This window comes from Peromyscus leucopus, chromosome 1 (assembly GCF_004664715.2).
Source record: "Peromyscus leucopus breed LL Stock chromosome 1, UCI_PerLeu_2.1, whole genome shotgun sequence".
In the NCBI taxonomy this organism is placed as follows: Eukaryota; Metazoa; Chordata; class Mammalia; order Rodentia; family Cricetidae; genus Peromyscus; species Peromyscus leucopus.
Window position 1 is genome coordinate 84,884,562 of NC_051063.1, and position 27,086 is coordinate 84,911,647.

The following is a 27,086-nucleotide window of genomic DNA, read 5'->3' on the forward strand; positions in this document are numbered from 1 at the left end:
ACAGGGTTCTCTCTGTGTAACTGCCCCGGCTGTCATGGTACTCGTTCTGTAGACCAAGCTGGCCTCGAACTCACAGAAATCCGTGCCTGTCTCTGCCTCCCGAGTGCTGGGACTAAAGGCGTGTGCCACCACCGCCAGGCTACTAAGTTCTCACTATTTTACAGATCAGAGAACAGGGTTCAGTGCAGTCAGATGGTGAGCCCTGATCCTTTTGCAGGGGCAAGTGACTCTGAGCCATAAACGACTTCGGGCCGCCTGCTGGGGCTCTCCTTTGCTCACCTTGGCTTTAGGCAGCGTGTCCTCAAGATCCCACGGAGACCTACCCAGCTCTGTCGCCAGGGCTGAGGTCGGGGCCTCCTTCCTGGAGATCGTCTCCGTCTCTAGCTCCATCAGGCTGCAGGGAAGGATGAACTGGAGCTGAGGACCCCGCAGGGTCCAGGAAACCACGCCTCCGCTTCTCTCCAGCGGATCGCTGGGAAGGAGTGACGGTTTATAACTTTCTCCCTCGAAGCCGATCAAACCAGTTTACCGCGCTTTGCCCTCGCAGACATTTCCCTTAGTGAGGCCTCGGCGTCCACGGCGCCCCAAACGAAGGCGTCGCGGACTTCGAAACGCTACCTGAAGCACGTCGGGGGCGGGGCGAAGCTGCTCGCCCTCCTCCCGCCTCGGTCCACGCCCTCCCGGTCCGGAACCGCCCCAGGCGGGCCTCACAGATCGCCGACGACCGCCGCTGCAGCTCTGAACGCTCCGGCCCGCTCAGCCGCGCCGGCTTTTAAACGGACCGGAAGTGAGGGCAGACGACTTCCGACGGTTGGAATCAGAGGACAGAGTGTCGGGCATGGCGACCAAGCGGCTGGCGCGGTACGCTAGGGGTTCCCCCGCAGGGTTGGCGGCGGTCTTCCGCAGCCGTTGTGTCTGGGTCTGGAAAGGCCCCGGGTGGAACCTCGGTCTCGGGCCTCACGCCGCCATCCACGCCAGGTTGCAGGAGTCCGAGGGACCGGGTTCTCTCCGAGCGGCGTGCTGTGTCCGATCTGTTCCTGCTAGGCTCTGGGAAACGCCTGGAATGGGACGACGGTGCAGATTGTCCTCAGGCAGGTGCCACTGCACCCATTGCGTCCGCGTGACCTACCTAGTCTGATTTTATTGTAAGAACTCCTGCGGACTCTGATTTTTGGAAACGCTGTGCACATGTGAAGTTTGTCGACCCAGGGTGTCAATGCCAGGCATAGTGGAGCGCGCCTACAATACCAGCGAAGCAAGTTCGAGGCCAGCCAGGTGGTCATGTTCTGGCAGGCCGGGGCTACATAGCTAGACTATCTCAAAACAACAATAAAACTAAATCCAAAACAAAGGAAAAGCTATGCGATGTATTAGTAAATAGCATGGATTTCAGGGTTGGAGAGTCCTACCAAAGGTTAACATACTATAGCTATCTTTAGCAAATTGCCTAGTTTTCTCATGCATAAAATAAGGGTTACAGACATATCTACCACCTGGAATTGTTTAAAAGAAGTTACCACCTTAGTTTAATATTTGCTGGTGAAATAGCCAATAAATGTTAGCTTTTAACCCAAATCCCGACACTGGCATCACTTCTTGTCTTTTTCAAAAAGCCAAAGTAACTACTCCAGGTATCCTCTCGTTAAAGCTGTATGCAACAGATTTTTGTCTCACCTGCATATGAGACCATGGTTAGCCCTTTTTCCGTCTTTGGACTCAGTATCTTGCTATTGGGGGTCCTTTATCATAGATTGCCTTCCAGTTGTACTCTGGTTGTCTTACTTCCTCCCCTAGATTTTAGGAACAGGCATCATCTCCAGAGAAAATAAGCAAGGCCTTGAAAAGTACAAAAATAGCTGAAGGTTTTAAGTCATATTTACAGTGGTTTGAGTTCCTCAGGGCTGCTATAAAATGAGAACAGATAAAATTGGTATTTGCCAAGTCACTTGACCCATGCACGTAAAATGGACACCCAAGAGAGGATGGCAGTTAGCACAAGAACCCGGATCTTGTAAAGTCTAGCTCTAGCTTCCCCCATTCAGTACACAGCTGGTGTGTGAGACAGGGTCTTGCTATGTGCTCCAAGCTCTTCTTCTTTTTTTTTTTTTTTTTTTTTTGGTTTTTCGAGACAGGGTTTCTCTGTGTAGCTTTGCGCCTTTCCTGGAGCTCACTTGGTAGCCCAGGCTGGCCTCGAACTCACAGAGATCCGCCTGTCTCTGCCTCCCAAGTGCTGGGATTAAAGGCGTGCGCCACCAACGCCCGGCTCCAAGCTCTTCTTAAGCTAGTGCTGCCTTGGCCTGCTGAGCGCTGAGCTTGCAAGTGTGTGCCCCCCACCCAGCTCCAGTTACAGTACACTAATGAGGACTGTGCCATTTGTTCGGTGCTGTTAGTTTGAGAGCTTGTTCTAGCTGGAGTATAAATGCATTTATTGATCTTATTGGATTTTGCATTTTTAGGCGGCTTGGATTAATTAGGAGAAAGTCAGTTGCACCAGCAAGTGGGAATCCAGGAAGAAGCAGATTCAGTAAGTCCCATGTTAATTTTCATTTTGAAGCCTTGGGTTTGGAACATGGACAAGCCTAAGATACTCTGGTCTTTTGCAGAACAGACGTATGACTACTTAATTGTCATTGATTTTGAGTCTACATGCTGGAAAGATGGGAAACACCACAATAGCCCTGAAATAAGTAAGTTTGGACTGCCAGTGGCCAAAGCTAGTGCTCAATGAGTCTTCTCATTCTAGATATGAATGTTTCTAGATATGAATCAGCCAATAAGAAAACAGAATGTTGCCGGGCGGTGGTGGCGCACGCCTTTAATCCCAGCACTCGGGAGGCAGAGCCAGGTGGATCTCTGTGAGTTCGAGGCCAGCCTGGGCTACCAAGTGAGTTCCAGGAAAGGCGCAAAGCTACACAGAGAAACCCTGTCTCGAAAAACCAAAAAAAAAAAAAAGAAAAGAAAAGAAAACAAAATGCTGTAAACTGGCAGTTTAATACAAAAACTGTCTGGCCTAAAAAAAGGATAAAATTCCAAATACCTGAATGTGATTATGTAAAGAAGCTAATTGTTTTAAGATTATATTTAAAACTTTGATTGGATAGAAACTGGAAAACAATGGCTTTGCAATAATAGAGTACATTTTAACGCTCATGTAGTCTTCATATTTAATTGTGAAACTAAATAGACATAACTTTGATATTTTGATTTATTCCTTGATAATAATATAGCTTTATTATAATTTTGTTTCTTACGGCTTTGGTTATTCTAATACGCTTTTACTGTAATTGATTATTTGATAATGCTGTTATGAAAGCAGTGCATGTTTAGGATGATTTGTGTATTCAGGCTGGGTGTGGTGGTACATATCTTTAATCCCAGCACTCAGGAGGCAGAGACAGGTGGATCTCTATGAATTTGAAGCCAGCTTGGTCTGTATCAGTAGTTCTCAACCTTCCTACTGCTGCGACCCTTTAATACAATTCCTCATGTTGTGGTGACCCCCAACCATAAAATTATTTTTGTTGCTACTTCATCACTGTAATTTTGCTACTGTTATGAATTATAATGTAAATATTTGAGATGCAGAATATCTGATATTTGACCCCTTTGAAAGGGTTGTTTTACCCCCCAAAAAAGTGGTTCTGACCCACAGGTTGAGAACCACTGATCTATATAGATTCCCAGGACTACATATTGAGACCCTGACTCAAAACAAACAAACAAACAAACAAATAAATGTATTAAAGTGTTAATCCATGATTCTTTCATTAGTTGAATTTCCAGCAGTTTTGTTGAGTACAGCAACTGGAGAGATTGAATCTGAGTTTCATGCTTATGTCCAGCCTCAAGAACATCCAATCCTTTCTGAATTTTGCACAGAACTTACAGGGATAAAGCAGGTATGATGCAAATTTTAAGAGTTCAGAAATCAGTTTCAAAAAGAAAAATAAAAGCTATATACCACTTGGAATTAAGTTTATTCAATGTTAAGAGAAAATGTCCCCCCGAAAGTCCACTGGAATCTTGAAAAAAATCAGAATAATGCTATAAACATAAAGGTCAAGGGTTGTAGCTCAGTGTGAGATGCTTATCTAGGGTGCATGAAGCCCAGGGTTTGGACTCCAGAAAGAGAGAGTTTATTTTACAGAGTAATGTAACTCAGTGTTTTACTTCTATGAGAGTAAACTTAAAGATTATACTTCTGTGAAACTTTCATGTACCAGCCTCGTTTCTCTGACCTTGGTGAATTCAAGTCACCACAGAATTACATCTTACTATACATCTTAATGTCTTTGTAGGAGATAAACTCTTTTTGTTCTGTCCCCCCATAGTGCAGAGCTGTAATAAATGCTCAATATCAGAAATTCATTTGTTGACTTCAGATTTTGTGGCTCTCAAATCAGGTTCAAGTTGATGAAGGAGTCCCTCTGAAGATTTGCTTATCTCAGTTCTGTAAATGGATTCATAAGATTCAGCAGCAGAAGAAAATCGTCTTTACTACTGGGGATTCAGAGCCTTCTTCTGAAGTAAAATTGTGTGCTTTTGTTACTTGGTCAGGTAAAAACATGAGTTATGACTATAAATCACAATGGGTAGCATTGAGGCTGAGGAGGTGGCTCAGCAGATACAGTGCTTGTTACACAATCATGAGGACCAGAGTTGGGATCCTCGGAACCCATGTGAAAGCCACATGGGCACAGTGGTCTATCTGTAATCAAGGATATGAGGTAGAAACAAGGAATCCCCAGAGCAAGCTGGCTAGCCACACAGCTAAAACAGCAAGTCTTAGGCTCAGTGAGGAACCCTACCTCAACAGATGAGGTGGAAATTCCTGATGTCAGTCTTACCTCTGCATATATGTACATGTGCATGTACACACACACCCGCACCCCCACACTTGTGAACATGTGGCACATATATACCACATATACATATACCCCACTTACCAAAAAAGCAGCAGTATTACCACAGTGTAGTCCTTTATTTCTAGTTTTTTCTTGTTATCCTAGAATTATTCTTGTTGACCTCATTGACATGGGAAAGAAAATCAAGGGCCACACAGATGCTAACCAAGAAAAGCAAATTCATTCCTACTTTTAAAATCATGATTCTGCAGGCCAATAAGAAACCCTGTCTCAAAATGAGATGGGTGGCACTTGAGGAATCACCTGAGGCTGTCCTCAGAACTGCACACCCACTCACTCGCACCAGCACACATGCACACCCACACACATAGGAACCTGCACACACGGAAGATATTATTTTGAAACAGTCACCAACTTAATTTCTTAGTGGAGAGTTCTATGAGGTGTAAAGTAATATAGAACATATGAGCATTAGTTATTAGCATAGCAGTTAACTCTTACTGCTCTACTGTATCATGTTTTGTATATTTTATTCGTAAGTGGAGAAGCGCTGACATCACTGTCCTTTGTTCGAATCCCCTTAATTCAGACTGGGACTTGGGGGTTTGCCTAGAGTATGAGTGTAGAAGAAAGCAGCTCTTAAAACCCGTGTTCCTAAACTCCTGGATTGATCTTAGAGCAACTTATAAGGTAAGATCAAAGATGGGAGTGTGTTCACTTTGTTTCTGGTGAAAGGTGGCTGCATTTTATCTTATTGGTGCAAATTTCTACAAATAAGATATTCTTATTTTGGAATGTTCACATAAATATATATTTTAAAATATATGAGACAGCACAGTGATAATAAATTCCAAATCTGATAGAACTAAAAGTTATGAGAAATAACTTCATAGCCTCTATAATAGTCATTTTATTTTTTAATATGTCTTTTTGTTTTTTTATTTGACTAGCTTTTTTATAAGAGAAAACCCAAAGGACTAAATGGCGCCTTGCAGGAAGTGGGAATAGAATTTTCAGGACGGGAACATTCTGGTTCGTATAAACTGATAATCATTTTGTTATGTAAGTCATTTGAGTTTTGTAAAATCTCTCATATTAGTTTCATTTAGGGGTAGTGCCATTATTAAAACCTTTCAGCCTAAAAAATGTTCCTAACCTATATAACTCAAATTACTTTTGATTTTTGAATTACCAGTTTCTTTTTTCCCTTTTCCCCGGTTTTCTGAGACAGAGTTTCTCTGTGTAACAATCCTGGCTGTCCTGCAACTCACTCTGTAGTCCAGGGTGGCCTTGACTTCACAGAGATCCACCTGCCTCTGCCTCCCAAGTGCTGGCATTAAAGGTGTGCTCCATCGCCACCCGGCGCCACTCAGCTGAATGACCACTTTCTTGAATTTAGATAAAGAACCAGGGAGTGGTTCTAGTTCGTTTAAAAGTAAATAGATAAATAATAAGCACATCAAACAGAAACGTAAGCGCCCAGATAATCTGATGGACTAGTGAAAAAAACTGAACAAATGATGGCCGCCTGTACAGAACGCTGGTCACAGTTTGGAAGCTGTCTAACGAATTTTCACCTGTGTAAATACAAGGCATCTTGCATTGGCAATGCTGTCACACCTTCCCACAGACCAATTTATGATTTTTCTTTATTCAGTAGGTGGTCATAAAACGAAGAATATGCCCCAATTTCTGTTTAAATGAGATTTGTTTTCTGTTATTTCTTTGTTAGTACCACGACATTCAGTGTTTGATACTTTTATTTCCTCAGGCTTAGATGATTCTCGGAACACTGCTCTTCTTGCTTGGAAAATGATCAGGGATGGTTGCCTAATGAAAATTACCAGGTCCTTGAACAAGGTTAGTGTGTCTTGCCTCTTCTGTCATTTTGAGCTCTAGAGTAGTAGTCATAGGTTCATTAAAATGTTGATTTCAAACCAGTTGCATTTCCTTTTTTTTTTTTTTTTTGTCATATATAATGTCTACTGAAGAAATTATACAGTTTCTAAAGCAATGGATTTGTCTGTGGAATCATAGGTTCTCACTAAGAAGAATCCCAAGATTTTGGTCCGAAATTTGGGTACAGATCAAGTTGAAGAAACATCTGCCTGCAACGTTAGCATCCAGGGTCCCAGCATATATCAGAAGGAGCCCAAAAGTATAGTAAATACCCAGGAAGATGCTCAAATGAATTTAGTTTGTGTGAATTCGTCTATAAAGGAACAATTACAACTAAAGAGTAATACTAAAGTGGATCTTCACAATAACAAGCATTGCATTCCTCTTTGTACTACTAAGCCCTCAACTTTTGGGGAACTATTGGGTTCCCCCACTTTGATGCAGAAGCAAAGAAAAAGTGAACAGCTTGCATTGAATGACAAATCAAAGTCTTCAGCACTTAACTCCAACTTGGTACTTGTATCTACGACCATTCCATCTGTTAATGTTGTTTCTAATGGAGAAGTGGGCTATACTTTTGACTGTTTACCTATGTTGGCTGAGTGGGAAGATGTAGTTTTACTTCCATCATCTCAGGCTGAACAAGATAAAGATTGTGTGCCTCCGATTAGTGACACAAATATAGATACTTCTCTTAATTCTGGAGAGAGATCAATGGTTTTAAAAGAACCAGAAATTCTTAGTTATGAAAACTTTGAAGACCTCAAGGAAACTCCTCAAAACTTTGAAATATCTAAGTCTATTGTGTATAAGAGTCCCCACAGTACTGTCTATAATGTAAAGGGAGCTAAACATTCAGGGTCAGATGCTTCTGCTTTTAAATTACCTGGATGCAAACCATTTACCTTCAACAGTCTTAATGCCAATGCATCCCATCCTTCAGTTTTGAGGAAACAACCTCTTCCCTTAGGTGGTACTAAAAGGAATTCACCTAGTCCCCTACCTTTCCCACGAGCGAAAAAGCAGACCTTCAGTATTCATGAAGAAAAGCCTGCATCATCTACTTGCTCCCCAGGAGCCTCTTCCCGGAAAGTTCTTTCCTCCATATCAACATCCACAGTTAATCTACAAGAGCTTTGGGAGAGTGGGAAGATGACACCTCCCTTATGCAAGTGTGGCAGAAGATCTAAGCGGCTTATTGTTTCTAATAACGGGCCAAACCATGGGAAAGCCTTCTATTGTTGCCCTGTTGGGAAATACCAAGAAGACAGAAAATGCTGCGGTTATTTTAAATGGGAACAAACACTTCAAAAGGAAAGAGGCAATAGCAAAGCTCTATCTCGTTCCTCAGAAGGACTCACTTTCAGCTCTCCAGAAACAAGCCATATTCGTGACAGAAATTTAAGTTTTCCTGTTAAAAATCCTTTACGACTCAGACCGTCAATGAGAAATTGATAAACTCTCTCCTAAATTGTCTTTTACTTCAGTATAAGCTTTATGTGACTTTTACACAGGAAAGATCAAAGTGTCAGGTTTGAGTTCCGAGGTCTCAGCATACCTGGAGCTATAACCACACTGAAGCAGTTCACACTGACGGAAGGAAGCAGATTGCATGACTTCCACTCTTGCCCAGAGGTCGTCTATCAACTGTCTGTTGTCTGTTCCTGTCGGAATCCTCGTTCCTTAAATTCCCTAGCTTGTGTATTTTGATTATGTCACATAACTATATTTCATATATTAACATTTGCTGAATTTATCAAACTATCATGAACCACGAGGAAAAAATACTTTTATAAACCATTTATTAGGTTAAATTTACTAAGTAGCCATAGTGCGTGACAGCTGTTTCTTATAGATAGACCTTGAAGCAAATTTCAAACTACTTTCAAATTACTTGAATAAAAATAGGACTAATAAAACCTTATTCAAATTTCAGGTAAATATTCTAAGAATTATGACAATTTTCTAAAAACAAGTCACTTAGTTTTTTCAAAGCTTGAAGATTTGTTCTGGTTTGTATATTAACATATTAGAATTATTCAGTTAAGTTTTGAAAACCAGTAAGGCAGAGATTTACTTTAGAAACTGCTCCTAAAATAAATTTTAAAACATCTCAGCAACTGATGACATTCATTTTGCCAAATTACAGGAACATTTACACGAAAGCATAAGGATTGAATGTTTAATTTCAGAATTCAGTCTCTGGTGTCATTACTTCAAAATACTTTAAATCCAGTTTAGAAGCAGTCTGCCCATATAACCGGTGGTTCCTGCAGACTTGTAGACACTTTGTTTGTTTATAGATATGCGGATGATTAGTGGATAGGTTTAAATGGTTTTCCATTCTTTTTTCCTCAGTTCATTTCTTTTGACCTTCCCACTGACAGTCTTTGGCAGCTCTTCAATAAATTCTACCTGTTGGCATTAAGGGGAGGGAGGAAGTTAGTTCAGCGCTTGGAAGCTTTAGTTCATGCCAATTATTTAATAGCTCTTTTGGCTTCTAGGTGAAAGGATGGTTGAAGTTTTTCTTTACATATATATACACAGTATTATGAGCTAATTGACTGAATTATATTAGGGGCTTCAGTTTAATCTCAAAAATTTTGATTCTCTATTATCATTAGTTCTATTTGGAACCTCTTGTGTAGCATATTTAAGGAGAAAGGTCATTTAAAAGGGAAAAAACAAACAGCTGAAAAATTTCCAAAGCACTGACCGGATACAGTTGTGCCAGGGACGCCTACCTTTCTGGGGTATTTGTATGGCGCTGTAGTCTTTTTCACATGCTCCTGAATCTCCTTTTTCAGTTGTTCTCGATCATGTAACTTGTAATCAGGCCTCAGAACAATAAAAGCCTTTACTACCTAAAGTAAATACATAAAACATCCAATGAGTTATTCCTTTGGTGCCCTGATGTGTTTTGTCTGCTTTGGCTCACTGTGAATCTGCCTGGGAGGAGAGTGAACTGGTGAGGGAGGGCGTGCTGTGGTTTAGTACCTGCTGTGTGCTCTCATGCTCCTAAATACCCAGGAAGTTCTTGTCTGTCTTTTCAGTACCACTGAGCTGGTGGGACCTGCTTGGCTCAGGGTCACCCTGAGTGCCCCCTCTGACTACATTTTGAAATGTATGTTCTGATCTGAGTCTGATTACCTGTGTCCTTGGCTTCCTGTTGGAAACCTGGCAGTACACTAAGTACAACCTCTGTGAACAACCAGCTTCTAGGGCCTACTCAGCTCCAACCCTCATTGAAGGGAGCGGCTCACTCAGCCCAGGGATTCTGTGGGAGAGTGGGGGAGGGTTTGAGATAGAGTCTTGTCATGTATATCAGGCTGACCTCGAACCCACAGCAGTTTTCCTTTCTCAGCTTCCCAAGTACTCGATTACACTACTCCACTTGGCTTAATTTTTCCTCCTCAGTAAGGATTAAACCCAGAGACTTATGCATACTCTACAAGCATTCTCTCTCTGAGCCTCGAGCTACATACACAGCCCTTTCCATGCGTCCTTTATACGAGGCTGTAGCGATTCCATTTGCCACTTTGCTATTGTTCTGACCCTCTTACATGACTGAGAAGCAGGAGTAGAAATGAGGACTGTGGCTATACCCACAAAGCCTGTTCCCTAAAGCCTGTTCTCCCCAGACTGTTTGGGACTTTACAGTGAGATCCTGTCCAGTTTTGTTCTTTCCCGGGCACTGCCAGCACTGCCACTCACTGCTTCCCCGAGATGCAACACTCTAGCTGAGGCAATAGTATTTACCACCAAATCCAGAGTCCCAACACGGTCTAGAGTTAGAGAGGCCCTTACAACTCTTGTGATTAACTACCCTGTACTTAGGAAACTGAAGAAAAAATTTTTTGTTTTTGTTTTTTGAGACAAGGTCTCTCTGTGTAGCCCTAGCTGTCCTGGAACTTGCTTTGAGACCAGGCTGGCCTCTGACTCACAGAGATCCACCTGCCTCTGCCTCCTGAGTGCTGAGATTAAAGGGATGCACTACTACCACCTGGCTAGGAAACTGAAATCTTATTAAACTTATTTTCTGCATTCCTTAATCTAACAGGAAAGCTTAATCAAAAATTATTTGAAACAGTCACTTAGAAAAGTCATTTGGTGAGAATTGACAACTTGTAACTAAAATATTTTCAGATTGAAAATTGTTTACTGGGGGAAGTTTTTTTTTTAAAACAATGTATGACCAGTTACCTTTTTTTTTTGTCTTTATCAAAAACCCAAATATTCCTAATTAACAAGTTGATGTCATTGGGAAATTATGCCGCGGTACATGTGTTTGTTGTGGGTAGAATTTTATCCTTTTTTTTATTATTTTATTTTTGCAGCTTTATGAACATTTTTGTTAACTGAAAAAAATTAAAACCATTTACAGGCATTAGTTCACACGTTAACTTTTATAGCTTTGATAACATGTACTTTATCTTCCTAAGTTTTTATAAGCCTTTACAGAAAATACTAACTTCACAAAAAAAAACGTTGTAACATTATGATTGAGAGTATGAACACTGAAAAAAAAAAGTATGAACAGTAAGCTGGGTCGTGGTGGTGGCATAGGCTTTTTAATGCTAGTACTCGGGAGGCAGAGACAAGTGGATCTCTGAGTTCTTAACCAGTGAAATCTGCAGAGTAAGTTCCAGGACAGCCAGGGCTACACAGAGACCCTGTCTCAAAAAACCAAAGACCCAAATAACAAAACAAAAAAAGATTATGAACACTGAAGTGAGACAACCTTGCCCCAAAGGAGTTTGTTGTGTGATCTTGATAACCTAAGATTGTCTCTCTGTTCCTCAGTTTCTTACTATATAAGAGTGCAGATTTGAAAAGCTAGCCTAAATGTGAGGCTTAGGATAGCATCTGGAGCATAGGAAGCCATCAAAAAATGACAGATCTCAGGTACAGGAGTGAAAGTACAAAGACTAGGGGGTTTGCATTTATTTGCTTTGCTTCGGTGCTTTTTAAACCTAAAAAACCATCATGTTGGGCTGGCAAGATGGCTCAAGGAGGAAAAGCACTTGCTTCCAAGTCTGATGTCTGAGTTTGGTTCCTAGAAGTCACATGGTGAAAGGAGAGAGCTGACTCACAAAAGCTGTCCTCTAACCTCCACATGAGCACCATGGCACAAGCACACACACATGCACACACAGTAAATAAATAAATGTAATTCTGAGAAAAATAATTACATAAGCTTCTAAGTTTCTCTGAAATAGAAGTGTCTGTGGCTGGGCCAGTCCATGTAGCAGCCACTAGCAATGTGGGGCTATTTAAATTTGGTCTCTTTAATCAATCTAGCCATGTGACTGGTAGCCCTGTATGTTTATTTACTAAAGGATGCCAGTGTAGAGCATGTCCATCACTGTGTACATCCAAGTCCAACAGTGACCTGTGACCTTTGTCAGATTCTTAGAGCTATACAAGCTAAGGAATGGGAGGGCCTAGCCATCCCAGCAAACCTTCCTTTGTTCCTTTCTTTTTTTAAGGATTTATGTATTTCTATTTAATGTGTATGAGTGTTTTGTCTACATGTATGTGTATGCACTATGTGTGGACCTGGTGCATGGTGGCCAGAAGAGGGCACCGGATACTGTAGAATTGAAGTTACTGAGTGTTCTGAGCCCTGTGTGGTTGCTGGGAACTGAACCCAGGTCCTTTGTAAGATTAGCAAGTGTTCTTAGCCTCTGAGGTGTCCTTGCTTGCATGCATGCCTTAGTTCCTTCCACCGCTCCTTCCTTCCTTCCACGTTCCCATGGTTTACAAATAGTGTTTAAAATATTAAACATCATTTTTAGAAATAACAGAGCTCATCTAATCCCTTTGTCCCTATTGGAAATCATGTCTTTTAAGGAAGATGTACCCTGCTAGGCATAGTAGTGCACACTTGTTCTTCCAGCATTTTGTTGTTGTCATGTCTTTGCTGAAGGGGCTGGAGAGATGGCTCGGCGGTTAAGAGCACTGGCTGCTCTTCCAGAGGTCCTGAGTTCAATTCCCAGCACCCACATGGTGGCTCACAGCCATCTATAATGGGATCTGATGCCCTCTTCTGTAATGCAAACATACATGCAAATAGAACACTCATATGCACAAAATATATAAATAAATAAATCTTAAAAAAGAAGAATAGAGGGTAGATTATTGAATCTGCTCTGAAAATATCCTTTAATTTGGAATAACCCCCCAAGCTTTCTCTTTCTCTTGTGACATTGATATCCTGTGGTGATACTTTATTTGTGCTGATATGTGATTTTATTTGTATGTTAATAAATAAAGTTTGCCTGGAGATCAGCAGTCATAGCGAAGCCATAAACAGAAGTCAGGCGGTGGTAGCACATGCCCTTAATCTGATCACATGGCAGGCAGAGTCTCTGTGTGGTCAAGGACACAGCCAAGCATGGTGACACTAGCCTTTAATCCCAGTACCAACCATAGAGACCTGGAGGTCTGCCTAGACACACAGTGATGAGGAAGTGATATGACTGGGCTTAGAGCCAACGAGAAGGCAGAACAAAAAGGCAATAAAAGTGCAGGTTAGACAGGAAGAAGCTCTATCTGGGAAAGCTACAGCCTGGTGGTAAGCTAAGGCTAGTCGTGGCTATTCGCCATTTCTCTGATCTCTTTGGCTATTACCCCTGTGTTTGGCTCTGTGTTTCTTATTTAATAAGACTGTTTAGAAATTTGTCTACAATATCCATTATTTCTAGTTGTATTATTACATGATTATACGTATTTTACACAAATTTGTTTTAACACATATGTTAGTCTCATGTCAGAATGTGAACATAAGCACCTTCTTTGTCAGTACCTGAGGTTAGGGACCAGGAGCAGGGGTGTGCCAGGTGGTAGAGCACTTGCCTAACATAGGCAAGGCCAGTCCCCACACTTTTGAAGCAGAGGCCGGAGGATCTTTCTGGAACTACATCACATGACCTATTCTTAAGCAGGTAAGTAGATAAATAAAATAGCTTATAGGAAGCATACACTTCACACATTTTAAATATTTTGAAAGTGTAATTAGGGGCTGGAGAGATGGATCTCTCTGTTAAGAGAGATCATTAAGAGCATTGGCTGCTCTTCTAGAGGACCCAGGTTCAGTTCCCTGCACCCATATGGCAGCTCACAACTGTCTGTAACTCCAGCTACAGGGGATCTGGCATCCTCCCACAGACATACATGCAGGCAAATGCACATAAAATACAAATAAGTCATTTTTAAAAAGGAAAATGTAATTAAACATAAACCGTGGGGAGCCTGGGGGACAGGGAGACTGGGAGTCAAATCTCAGGCCTTGCACATGCTACTCAAGCTCTCCACTGTTAAGTTACATCTTCCCTGAAAACAGTATTTTCAAAGCAGAGCAGCCTGTGAAATCCCTTAAAAATTTAAAGTATGAAACTCAACTGGGAAGATATCAACATAGCAGCAGTTAAGAAAATGATCATTTAAAATCTTTTTTACTTTTAGATAATTCACCTTGAGAATAAGCTAAAAATTAATGAAGACTGTCAGATGTAGTTTGGCTCAGCTGTGTTAGGAATTTTTAAAATGGGTAGACAGTGCACAGTAAGCTGCAGGATGGTCATAGTAAAAAAAAAAAAAGCAATATTCGGGATAGTGTCTCTAAGTCTTCATTTTATCTGATTTGGATCAATTCTTCTGGAACTTAGTACCCAATCAAAGATCTAGTTAGCCTTTTCCTAGAACAAGCCAGCCACAGAAAGCAAAAGGCTGCCTGTGACATGCAGCACATTGCTGTTTTGTACATGGATGCCTTGAGGCACCCACTTTTATCCTCTGCCAGGAGGTGTTGCAGCCCACCAGTGTTGAGAAGGTCAAACTTTTCCCTCTCACTCTGGCTAATGTCAACACTCTACCAAGACTCTAGAACTATAGAGGAACTGTAACCCACCTACAGATCTTGGCTGTATTGTATTCTGGGATTACCTGGTGCCTTCCAAGCCAACCCTGGTCCTAAAGTCTCCACAGCCATCCTGTCCCAGATGAGCACTTGTCTAGGTAGATAGAGCCAAAGATGACAGCAAGGTGTGGGAAGAGTTAAGAGCCTGTGAGTGAAACTGGTCATCTGTGAAGACAGCTTGTTATCCTCTGGCATCAAAGACCTCCTAGGTAAAACATTCTCAGAAGGAGAGCCACCTGTGATTTATGACAACATTAATAAGTAAAGTAATTCGTTTAAGTGAAATACTGTTAAAAGTGTGTGTTAAGGGGCCGTGAAGATGGTCCAGTGAGTAAAGTGCCTGCTGCTTAAGCATAAGAACTTGGATTTGCATCCCCAGCCTCCTGAGGTGGGAAAAAGCCATGCATGGCAGTGCAGATCTGCCACCCCAGCACTGCTTGGAGGAGATTGGTAGTGGGCAGGGACTTACTAGCCCACCAACCAGCCCAGTCTAAACAGCGAGCTCCAGTTTCAGGGAGAGACCTTGTCTCAAAAAAGTAGGATGAAGAAGTGACTGAGGAAGGTATCTCAATATCCACATGTGCCTACACAGGGAAATCACACCCACTTATATGCTTATAGCACACACAAAGCCACACACAAACGAAGTATGTGTTTGGATGATCAACACAATTGAAAGTCAAAATGAATCAGTTCTTTTACCTCTCCTCTGATGGGGTCTGGGCTGCTGACAACAGCTGACTCTGCAATGGAAGGATGCTCTAGTAGAGCACTTTCTACCTCAAATGGTCCAATTCGGTAGCTAGGGAAACATATGACAGGGACTCATAAGGGTGAGTTATAGATTCATCCCAGAATGCTTGATGAACAGGTATGCACACATGGAAAGGAAAATTACCCAGAGGATAGTATAACATCGTCTGATCTTGCAACAAACCAGAAATAGCCATCTTTATCCATATATCCTCTGTCCCCAGTGATGTAGAAATTCCCTCGTAGAGTTGAGGCTGTTTTTGAAGGATTATCCTGCAAAACAAATAGCGTTTTGTTAATATTATTATGAATGTGACTCTTTTGTTCTGTCATTTTTAAATGTTCAAAGAAAAAGAGAGCTTGGCTCTTTGAGAGGCCTTAGAATGAAGAGGCCAGAGTGAAGTAGGAATGAATTGCCAGCAGGGATGTAGCCCGGCATAAAAGAAATAAATTACAGTTCCAAAGACTTGGTGCAACTCCTGGAGAATGTTTTATGTAGATCATGTGATAAATGTTGCAGCAGCCCAAAGCTCTGGAGAGTAGGCAAAATTAAGCCTTTTTCTAAATAACATCTAACACTGGCAGAAAAAAAGAGAAGGGTTAAAAGAAAGCACAATGCTTAATTCAGAGCAGATGTGGTATTTGCATTGGTTTGTTTTACATAAGAGACCAGTTCCATAACTGGCATAAGAAGAAAACAAAAAAATTGCTACCTTCCATAAAGTTCACTGGCAGGTATGAGCTGGACTGCTTAGTATATTGATATAAACTTTGCTCTAATTTGTATACCATGATTAGAGATAAGAAAGCTTCTAGTGAAATTAATTTACTTAATTCCATGGCCCCGTTCCTTGTTTCTCTAGTTCCACTGGAATGGGTAGAGAGCTAATCAGATGTCAGGAAAGTAAGTGTGTCCTGTTTGCCAGTTGAAAGGGATCTACAAAGGTTGAGAAAGCATAGACAAGAGCCCCCTTTTATGGTTCCCTTCCAGGGAGAGAACATCAATGTGTTATTTGGCAAGAACATTATTTTTTTAATTGCCTGAGTGTGGGGGTTATTATTTAGGGCAATGAACCTCTCAAGGAAAGACAAAGTTCCTAGGCTTATTTTGTAAAAATAAGAATGTTACCAAATACTTTGTTTGGTTTTGGTATAGGTCTCATGTATTCTAGACTGGCCTCAAACTTGCTTTGTAGTAACTGAGGATGATTTTGAATTTGTGGCCTTCTTGCTTCTCTATCCCACACGCTGAGATTACACTTTTGAAGAATAAATAGAAAACAGATTTTTAAAATAAAGTTCTTACTACATAATGAGTAAAAAGGCCAAATGGTCGATCAGGAAGAACTTGAATACCAATATCCCCTTCTTGTCCAGGAGGAAGAATAGTGCCATTTTCATCCAAAATCTAGAATAAAACAGGACAGTTTATTTAAGGGAATTTTAATTGAATACCACATCTGAAATTTTATCTTTGAATCATTTTGGCCAGAATATATACTTAAAAAACATTTTAAGTATACACTAAATTCTTAAATATATTATTTACCTAAGTTATCACCCCATAAAATATTATAAAAATGCAAAAGCAAAATGTGAAAGGATAGTAAAACATTTTCTCACTTCTACCACCTAGTAATGTTTTGGTAATGTCCTTTGGGACAATTATAGACAGAAAAAACTGGCATTGCTTTGTGGTGATATATTGTGTACACTAATAAAGCTTGCCTGAGGATCAGAGGACAGAACCAGCCACTAGATTAGACATAGAGGCCAGACAGTGGTGACACACACCCTTAATCCTATCACTTGGGAGGCAGAGATCTGTCTGGATCTCTGTGAGTTCAAGGCCACACTGGAAACAGAGCCAGGCAGTGGTGGCACATACCTTTAATCCCAGGAAATGATGGCAGGGTGGAGAAAGGTATATAAGGCTTAAGGAAACAGGAACTAAATCAGTTCAGCTGAGACCCTTTCTGGTGAAGGACTCAGAGGCTTTCATTCTAAGGAAACAGGATTAGCTAAGGAGTTAACACGGTGAGGTTGGCTGTGGCTTGTTCCACTTCTCTGATCTTTCAGCTTTCACCCTTATATCTGGTTCTGGGTTTTTTATTACAAGAACATTTAACATTTGAACAACATTGCTTAGGAAGTTTTACAACCTGCTTTTATCATTTAGCAATATGTCTTTGTCAAGCATGGATTCCAGAGTTCTGTGTCATGCTATTAAGTCAGATGTTTGAGGGAAGAGAAATGAGAGTGAATATTCCAAACAAGTAACCTTGTGATTTGCATGATGAACCTGAGAAATATTGATCCTACCTACAACTAAACTTCAATTAAGTATAAGTCTGAGCCCTGTCCTCTGGAAATTGATCCATTTTTGCTTTTTTGCCACTGTTGCTGTTTTCCTTTTTAAAATATGATTATTATTGCAAATCCTTTGTCTATACCCAGCTTTGAAGCTGGGTTGACCTGAGAAAACTTTATCTCTGTGCAAAGTGTACAGATGGGGAAATAAAATGCTTTCCAAAGCCAGGCATCAGATGGTAATAAGGGCTGTAGCTAAGGAAAGCTTGGAAACAGATGGGCAGGCAAAGAGAGAAGTGTGTGCTGCAATCACTATGAACTTGTGCCACTTTGGGCCTGGTTGATACTTTCAGAAGGTCCAATCCTCCCTCACCGCATACTGTGGCCAAGAGTGTGGATGCTGGAGCCAGATTGCTTGAGATTGTGTTCCTATCTGGGGCTCTGGCTGCATGAGTGAGTTCTTTAATTTGTCTACATAGTCACCTGCAAATGGTCCTATTATTAGTATAGCTTCAGGATATTTCTGGAAATTAAATGCCCAGAATTCATGGCACAATATAGGTATTTGCAACAACAGTAAGACAGTATTAAGCCAACATTACTCACCCAGTTCTCTTTTGGTATAGAATTTAAGGTATAGAATTAGCATGGAATTATCACATTAAAAAGAGTGTGAGTGGGTGTAGTGAGGAAACATTCTCCTGGAAGGGGACATGCAAACCTTCACATCAAAAGCAGGAGAAGGCTTTCCCATTGAGCCAGGCTTAATTTTCATCCCTTTGAAATTTCCACAGATCAGCACCTGGTTAAGGAGAAGAAAGTAAGGTAACTCCATATGTAATGTAAAATACTACTTCATCTATCATGCCTTCATTCAACAGAACTTGGATGTGAAGCAGGGTCAACATTAAACCCATAAAATCTCTGCTCTCATGGAATATAGATATTGACAGCTTACAACTATACACAATAAGATGTAAGAAAATAAATTATATGATTACATTAACATTCGTACTTAGATTAATACAATGAATTATATGCTAGTTGTGTTTAAATAATTTGTCAATGTTTATTGCTGTTTAGTTTTGGAATTTCAACATTTCTAAATAATAATTCTCAGGGTTTAGAAGTTCAAACACTATAAATAAGGCACACCCAATGAAAATGTCAACTTTTCTATTTCTCTGCTGGTCTTATCACCCCTTCTATTACAAAATAAGCAGGTTGTTCTTACTTTATTAGTTTTCTCTAGTGCTCTTTGGTGGTGCTGAGGCTTGAACTGTAGGTAAGTGCTCAACCACTAAGATACACCCCCCTACAATTGTTTTTATCTGCATGAATTCTTTAAAGCATCCATTTTATTTTATCTTATCTTTTATGTATTTGCTCACATAGCCCAGGCTGGTCTTGAACTCACTATGTAGCTGAGAATGACCTTGAACTTGATCCTCTTCCCTCTACCTTTAGAGTACTGGGATCACAGGAATGCTTTAGCATCTGCTTTCTAAGGACTCTCCCAGCAGACTCAATACGTGGGGAACCAGAAACTCACTCACAGCTTTCTATTTTTGAATCTTTAGAGGGTTCTCTGTCACATAGGGCCAATACTTTTCTCATTAAAAATATTGAAACATTCTCGCCCCAACCAGTTAATCATTTTTCTCAAAAATGTGATCGAGGTTTTTTTGCAATTAGTTTTTCTCAAGCTTTTCTTTATTTAAAAAAAAAAAAATGTTTCCTAACCACACCTTTCCTTATCCCTCCAGCAATCATAAGGACACATTAGACACTTTGGCTTTTATTTATCTGACTAATCCCATTCAGCCCTGTCTTCAGCGGGGCAGGTACCGTTTCTGTCTGTCCATATCCTTCGTAGATGTCTAGGCCTGTCTTCCTTCTCCATTGTTCCATCACTTCAGGGTTGATCGGTTCCCCAGCACTCACACAATGCTTCAGACTTTTGAACTTATAGCTTCTCCAACAACATGGAGTGAGTTTGGTTGAGAAGGAAAAATGGTGAGACATGGGAATTAGGACTGTTGTTAATACAAAATAAGCAGATTGCTCTAATATAAAGTAGCACCCTGATACCAGAAACAGATTGCTCTAATGCTAGGTTCTCTCATTCTCTCTCTCTCTCTCTCTCTCTCTCTCTCTCTCTCTCTCTCTCTCTCTCTCTCTCTCGGGATTACTTGTTGCAAAGAAATACCATGGCATCTTTAGGGAAGGTACCCCCTTATGCACACACACACACACACACACACACACACACACACACACACACACACACACACATTTGTGACATGTAGCCCTGGAACTTGCTGTGTACACAGTTCTGGCTTCAAACTTGGCTTCTGCCTCCCAAGTCCTGGGATTAAGTGCACCATTACACCCAGATCTATAATGTTATTTTAAATCATCAATTAAAAATCACCTCACAATTGTGAACTGAAGTTCTCTGTGAAGATCTCACAGGCTGAGGGGCAGCACTTCATGACTGTGGTGAGATAGAGGGCCAATCTATGTACCTAATCTTATCCTCATTTTATTAGGTAAAATTTTTAAAAATATATTGTTAAACTTAGAGGGTCACTGATTTACACAAACTCTAAAACTGAGACTATTATAACATCAGAAACCTACAGAAGAGGTCCCCTTCCAGCTCCCCTGTAGGCTGCCAACCTGATGCTGTCACCAATGTATTGGGCAAAGGCATTGATTCATGTCTTCCTTTTGTTCTGTGACTATGAAAGTTCATGTAATTGCTTCCAGAGTGAAACACGTCATTCAAGGTCATCAGAATCCATCTCCCTGACCCATAGTCAGTAGTATTTGGCTCAGAACCAACTATGTCTTACTCTCTTTGGAGCAAGAGCTGTGTTTTGTATCAACACAGGAGACCAGAAGTGCCGAGCTGTGAGCACAGTGACAGTGTCTTCTTTTCCGAGCAACAACCAAGCATTTCAAATGGAATCACAGTAGATTTACAGCATACATTCTCATTTCTGTTTTCTGGGAGAATTTGCAAAAAGGAGCAACCTGTCTACTATCTCAGCTCAGGTAATAGCTATTACCCCCAAGATTAAATACCCTCCCCCTTTTTATCATAACCACTGCATTTAGAGCTCTAGACATGGTCTAATCTTCCCTTTCCTCTCATGTTAATGGGAGCCTGCTTTGGACACAGCAACCATCTTTAAAATGTCAGCAATAGCTGGGCGGTGGTGGCGCACGCCTTTAATCCCAGCACTTGGGAGGCAGAGCCAGGCGGATCTCTGCGAGTTCAAGGCCAGCCTGGGCTACCAAGTGAGTCCCAGGAAAGGCGCAAAGCTACACAGAGAAACCCTGTCTCGAAAAACCAAAAAACAAAACAAAACAAAACAAAACAAAAACAAAAAAAAATGTCAGCAATAAAGCAAAGAAGGAAGAGAAGAAAAAAAGAAGGAAGAGAAGAAAAAAAAAAACGTTAAATCCTATACTGACTAGTCGGATCTGTGGTTTGGACAGACAAGTGTTTCATTTCCTAGCTTCCCCTTTCTCCTCTTTCCCCTGACTGAGCATCCATTTACCAACATGTCTTACCTGGTTGTATCATTCTGTACAAGCATTCGGTAGGCAGTTGGCACAGAACAGAAGACGGTGATGGGGAACTCAGAGAGGGTCTGCAGTTCAGAAAGAGCAAAGTGTCTCAACTGAACTATTTCATCTGCTGGAGGCACAGCACAATGTAAAACTGTTTCTTTCAATGTTAAAGTATTCCGATCTTTTCCTGTCTTTGTGGACTTTGCAGATGTAGTTACCTATCCCATCAGTGACACCACTAACGCTAACACATCTCTAACCATAAACCTCCTCTAGTCTGCCTTACTTGAAAGATAGAAGCTGACTCAAAACGGGGCAAATGGTGTGCAAACACACATGCTCCTTGGCTCCATGGAGAAAAAACACTACTCCATGCAGACTTTGCCCAGCCTGTGTCTGAAGTATTCCACATCACATCCGAGTCTGTCAAATCCAGCCAGAACCTGGAATACAAATAGCCTTGTTGTATAAACTGGTAGGAATTGAATGCACATAAATCTATGTAGAAATTTAAATGTATAAATTTTCAAAAATGTATAATTTGTTGAAGAACAAATTTAAAGGGCCAGTCCACAAATCACTCTGTGGAAGTACCTTCCATTGACAGATAATCCTAAACCAAAACTGCTGTGGGTGTGTCCGATCATCTTAGGAGGCCCAGTTGTCCCACTGGTGAAGTAAATGGACATCATCTCATTGTGCTTCGTGTTCACGCAGGTATGGTTGTCGCTGGCATATCTGCAAAAGACAATCTACAGTGTTTCTATGCCTGACTGTGACCTCTGAGGAAGGTTTGAAAACCCATGTGCTTGGGCCTCTTCAGCATATGAATCAATAACTTGGATTCAGTCCTGAGATAAAGCTAACTCTATCTCTATCCTCTTACTTGTCTGATGTGAGTGGCTGCCTTCACAATCATAAGTCTGGCAGGGACAGCCCCATCCCAAACTGATGATCACTGTGGGTGTGTAGGAGCAAGGTCACCTACTGTAGATTTTCACATGTATTCCCTAAGAATCCATGCAAGGCCAGGATTCCCAGTGTGTTAGCTGAGAGCTTCATAGGGAATACATAGAAAATTAATTTCTTCCTCTGCTCAATTCCACATCTTTCCCTTGTTTCACAAGAGAACTCCCTAATAAGCCTCTTGTGCACCATTCTCCATCTCAGGGAATGCTTTTTAAAAATGTCAACCAGACTCCTTACTTTAAAGCTTGGCACTGTTAGTTCTGTAATGATCACTGATTATTCTTGTTGATTATTGTTTCCATTTGCATTTACCTCACATCTACTGAATTGGATATTTTTTTCATGATTGCCTTTCTTTGTAGGGCACTGGTCTAAAACTGAAGCTACTCACTTCATCATCTCCTTGAGGTTCCCCCACCCTTCTCTGGAGTGCTGAGACACAATTAGTTTGGAGCTGAGATTTTCACATTTAGCTGCCACATTGTCTACTGCTGGGGCTAAAGCATCATCGGTAATAATGCACTTTGCTTTTGAAGACTGTAGTCTGTAGAGGATGTCTTTCTGGGTCAGCTGAGTGGTTCCTGGGATTAGAACGGTCCCTAAAGGAATAGAAAAGGAATAATGTTTAAAAGCAAGGTTAACCTCTATTATAACAGTTAGGATACTGTAGCTAATAATTCACGTTCTATGTGTCTCAGAATGAGTTAGTGAATTAACTAGGGAAGATATCTATTTGTCTTTCATTGTTCTGATTTTTGCCTTTGAAGAGGTCTCCAAGTCTATGACCCTTTTGCCCTAACAAGAGAGCATTAAATGTTGAGTGATTTTCTTGTGTGTGAAGATCACACATAACATTGAGATTGAAGGAATTTTAATTGAAAAATGATATTTGGTATTGGTTGTTGGGCTTGAGTGCTGGGTATTATTCTATTTTGTATATTTAACTCATTCAATCCCTGCCCAAGCATCTCCAGTGTAAACAGCTATCCATAGCATGTCTCATAGCTTATGAATAACAAGTGAAATTACAGAAATCCAAATCTGCAGCTGGACTCCAGAGCTGTACATGTAACCACTCCAGTCCAGTGCCTCTTACAATGCACTGATTGTTTTAGTTTTCTTGAAGTATGCATATTTTCTGTGGCCTCCTCTTGCCAGTAGTCAATTACAATGTAAAGTGTAGTGTGTTGGTGTCCAGGAACCAGACAACCCTAAATTTCATCCTCCAATAAGCCTTCACCTCTGTAAGCCCCAGTTTCTACATCTGTAAAATTGGGATTATAAAAGTACATTTCTTATAGCATTATTCCAGGATTAAATGAGTTAAAGCATGTAATGAGTTTAGAATAAAATTTAATACATCTGAACTCTTAGGTTTATTTTTTTTTCAAAGAATGAATGGATATTTTACCTGAATAGACTTGCTAATGTGGAAGGGGGGAAGTCTCATCAACTCCCACCCCTAGACAAAGAGCTACAGGCAACTAATGAAGAGTGGGAGAATTAGCCCCTCCCAGGAATGAACACCCAAATTGTTATCCAATACAAAGTGGTCAGCTCTGAAACCATATAGTCACAGACAAAAACAGAGGACTCAGCAGGCTGCATTGTATGTTTGTGCTTCTATCTATACATATATATATATATATATAACACTAAAGAGGCCATCACCTTGAGATTGGGGAGGGGTGTGGGAAGCATTGGAGGGAGGGGATATGGGAGGGGCTGGAGGGGGAAAGGAAAGAGGGAAAGTAATGTAATTACATTTTAAATAAAATGTATGTAATGGCTATTCTTGGTTGTCAACTTGACTACATCTAGAATTAACTAAAACACAAGTGGCTGGGTATACCTGTGAGGGATTTTTTTCTTATTAAATCATTTGAAATAGGAAGACTCACCCCAAATCTGGATCTTTTGAGGTGGGAAGATCCACCCTTAATCTGGGTCACACCTTCCAGTGGCAGCCTATATAAAGGACATGGAAGAAGGAAGCTTGCTTTTTTCCTGCTTGCCCTCACTCTTGCTGGCAAGTCCATTCCTTCACTGGCATTAGAGCCTACTTCTTCAGGATTTTGATGTATACTGACGACCAGCTGGGACATTCAGCCTTGTGGGCCGAACAACTACTGAATTCTTGGACTTTCTATTGAGAGACAGCTATTGTTGCAATAGTCAGACCATAACCTGTAAACCACTCTAGTAAATCCCATGTATATGAATATATATGAACATTTTATCCATCCTAACAGTTATGTTTCTCTAGAGAACCCTGACTAATACAATATATTAAAAAAACAAATAAAAAATAAAAAATAATTAATTTGAAAATAAAAGAATCTATCACCTGAGCTGGAAAGATTGCTCAGTGGTGAAGGGCACCCATTGCTCTTGCAGAGGACCTGAGTTAGTTCCCAGCACCCACATCAGGCATCTCACAAGGCTCATGTAACTCCAGCCCTTGTGCACATGCACACACACACACACACACACACACACACACACACACACAATATAAATCCTTAAAAAAAGGAATCTGTCATCTATCTGCTTACGTACCTACTTATGTATTTGTCATACAGCTGTCTTTAGACCACACCATTTTTAGCCCCCAATCTTCAAGAGATGGTAGATGGCATTTACCTCTGGATGTTTTTTACCCTTCCCAAGTGATATGTAAATCAGAACCCCTGAAAGCTATGTGAAAACATGGATTTTAGGCTGCATCCCAGAGTTTTAGATTCAGAAGGTGTTCAAAATTTGCTTCTGACAAATTCCCAGGGATACCTACACCACTGGGCCAACGTCACACTTTTAGAACTGCAGGCGAGCATTGCTCTTCTTCATTGCCAAGTTCTGTCCTTGTTCTGAAAGCACATTAAAATTCATTGGACTGCTGTCCAATAGTTCTTAAATGCTTTAAAATTCCTTATGGGCCAGAGAGATGGTTCACTGGGTAAAAGTGCTTGCCATTCAAGCATGCCAACCTGAGTTTAATCCCCGCATCCCATGATAGAAGGAAAGAACAGACTCTTGAAAGCTGTATGACTTTCACATGGCATATGGCACCTATACACAAATGCTACCCCCCCATACACAAAAAAAAACCATAAACACAAACAGGGGAAGCAAAAATTCCTTTAAAGTTGCCTTATGATTACACTTCTCTAAATTTGCAAAGCATACCACATATGAAAGTGAAAATAGAAAAAAATATATGGACAGCTTCTGTTTCCAACCTACAAATAAGCAATATATGGCACTCTTTGTAATAAATGGAATTTAACAATATGTTGAAGTTTCCTTCTCCCAGTCCTTTTCTTTGTCCCATAGTCACAGGCCTTATCCAGACTGATGTGTCAATCATATCTTTGCCTTCTTTATCTTGTTATCATCTATGTATAGAATCCTAAGCAATATACAAGTCCTATTGAGTTAAGACTTCAATTTTCAACTAGCTGTTGTAGAATATTCCTTTACACTATGTGAAGATGTGTCAGTGTGATTAGTTTAATAAAGAGCTGAGTGGCCAATAGCTTGGCAGGAAGAGGTTAGTTAGGTGGAACTTCTGGGGACAGAGAGCTCTGGGAAAAAGAAAGGAAAAGTCACCAGGCAGAAGATGTGGAATAACCAGAATGGGCATAATGGAGATGATGTAACGAGCACATGGAAGGACATAAATTAAAAAATATGAGTTAATTTAAGTTACAAAAGCTAGTTAGAAACAAGTCTAAGCTTAGGCCGACCTTTTATAAATAGTAATAAATCTCCACATCATTATTTGTGAGCTGGCGGCCCAAAGAAAAATCCATTTACAACTAGCTGTGTGTGTGTGTGTGTGTGTGTGTGTGTGTGTGTGTGTGTGTGTGTGTATGGTTTTTTGAGACATGATTTCTCTGTGTAACAGCCTTGGCTGTCCTGGAACTCTCTTTGTAGACCAGGCTGTCCTTGAACTCACAGAGATCCACCCACCTCTGCCTCCTGAGTGCTGAGATTAAAGATGTATGCCACCATGCCTGGCTTTTAGGGTTTCTTTTAATGTGCATGTGTGCACATGTCCGTGTCTTTAGGAGTATATGTACATATGAATGTTCAGGTGCCTGCAGAGGCCAGAAGAGGGCATTACATCATTTGAAGTTGGAGTTCCAGGTATTTGTGAACTGCGTGAGCTAGGTACTGGGATCCAAAGCTCAGGTCCTCACAGCTAAGCAGCAAGTACTCTTCAGCCCTGAGTCATTTCCCCAGCCTCTATGGGAAAAATGAGGAGGAAAACAAATGACTATGTGCCACTAACACTAACATTCTTAAGACTATTGGATTTATGGTTCATTCTCTCCCTCTCATCCATCTAAGATAATTTGCCTTCCTTCCTATGGAGAGCCCCAGCAATCACATAAGAATCAGGAGAAGTTGCCTCTGACCTATTCTAACTGGCTTATCCTAAAGTTGTACCAATCAGATTTTGCCTAAACACTTATGCTTTAGTATTTAGATGCTGAGTGGATTACCAGATGGGTCACACGGGATCCAGAGCCTGAAGCATCTGAGTAGCAATCAAAGCTGCACACAGCCCAATTGGAGAGGAATGTTAGCCAAGAGGAGTAAAGAGGCAACGCAGGAAAGATGCAGACAGACAAGAGGTGCAGTCGCTTCAGGACAAACAGAGGAAGAGGCTCCTGGCTAGAGTCTGCCTACAACCCCCCCTTGCTCCTTCTGTACTGTTTCCCCTCTCTAAGATTCTCCAGCAGCCATTCAATTGCCTTCCTTTATTGTCTTAGTATGAATGT

General features: G+C 40.9%; 2 protein-coding genes across 8 annotated transcripts in view; one reads left to right on the forward strand and one right to left on the reverse strand.

Moving 5' to 3' along the window:
• Positions 1–285: 285 nt before the first annotated feature.
• Eri2 (ERI1 exoribonuclease family member 2) lies at positions 286–9,654 on the forward strand. 3 transcript variants are annotated; one of them, XM_028867812.2, is made up of 9 exons: positions 286–861; positions 2,457–2,524; positions 2,604–2,687; positions 3,772–3,899; positions 4,404–4,557; positions 5,455–5,555; positions 5,816–5,897; positions 6,637–6,725; positions 6,903–9,654. In XM_028867812.2, the coding sequence occupies exons 1-9, from the start codon at positions 839–841 to the stop codon at positions 8,217–8,219; spliced, it is 2,046 nt and encodes a 681-aa protein (XP_028723645.1). In that variant the 5' UTR covers positions 286–838; the 3' UTR covers positions 8,220–9,654. The 3 variants fall into 3 exon arrangements, with proteins under 3 accessions (XP_028723645.1, XP_028723646.1, XP_037066943.1); XM_028867813.2 differs by lacking the exon at positions 286–861 and adding an exon at positions 1,075–1,091; XM_037211048.1 differs by lacking the exons at positions 286–861; positions 2,457–2,524; positions 2,604–2,687; positions 3,772–3,899 and having other exon boundaries at positions 4,457–4,526; positions 5,455–5,897.
• Acsm3 (acyl-CoA synthetase medium chain family member 3) overlaps positions 8,550–27,086 on the reverse strand; it is a 33,105-nt gene continuing 14,568 nt past the window's right edge. For all 5 annotated transcript variants that reach the window (XM_028867815.2, XM_037211053.1, XM_037211049.1 and 2 more), the window contains 11 exons: positions 22,691–22,898; positions 21,925–22,068; positions 21,617–21,773; positions 21,331–21,410; positions 19,597–19,720; positions 18,470–18,550; positions 16,745–16,846; positions 15,584–15,711; positions 15,388–15,487; positions 9,509–9,628; positions 8,550–9,179 (listed from right to left, as the gene is read on the reverse strand). In XM_028867815.2, coding sequence (XP_028723648.1) covers positions 9,093–9,179; positions 9,509–9,628; positions 15,388–15,487; positions 15,584–15,711; positions 16,745–16,846; positions 18,470–18,550; positions 19,597–19,720; positions 21,331–21,410; positions 21,617–21,773; positions 21,925–22,068; positions 22,691–22,898 — 1,331 coding nt within the window. In that variant the 3' untranslated portion in view covers positions 8,550–9,092. The remainder of the gene's footprint in view (positions 9,180–9,508; positions 9,629–15,387; positions 15,488–15,583; positions 15,712–16,744; positions 16,847–18,469; positions 18,551–19,596; positions 19,721–21,330; positions 21,411–21,616; positions 21,774–21,924; positions 22,069–22,690; positions 22,899–27,086) is intronic.

Bases quoted from the DNA above. Each gene is read 5' to 3' on its own strand.
- Eri2 (XM_028867812.2), top strand. From the start codon at position 839: ATGGCGACCAAGCGGCTGGCGCG. The intron at 862-2,456 runs GTACGCTAGGGG...TTGCATTTTTAG, and splicing joins GCGACCAAGCGGCTGGCGCG to GCGGCTTGGATTAATTAGGA. The intron at 5,556-5,815 runs GTAAGATCAAAG...TTATTTGACTAG, and splicing joins ATCTTAGAGCAACTTATAAG to CTTTTTTATAAGAGAAAACC.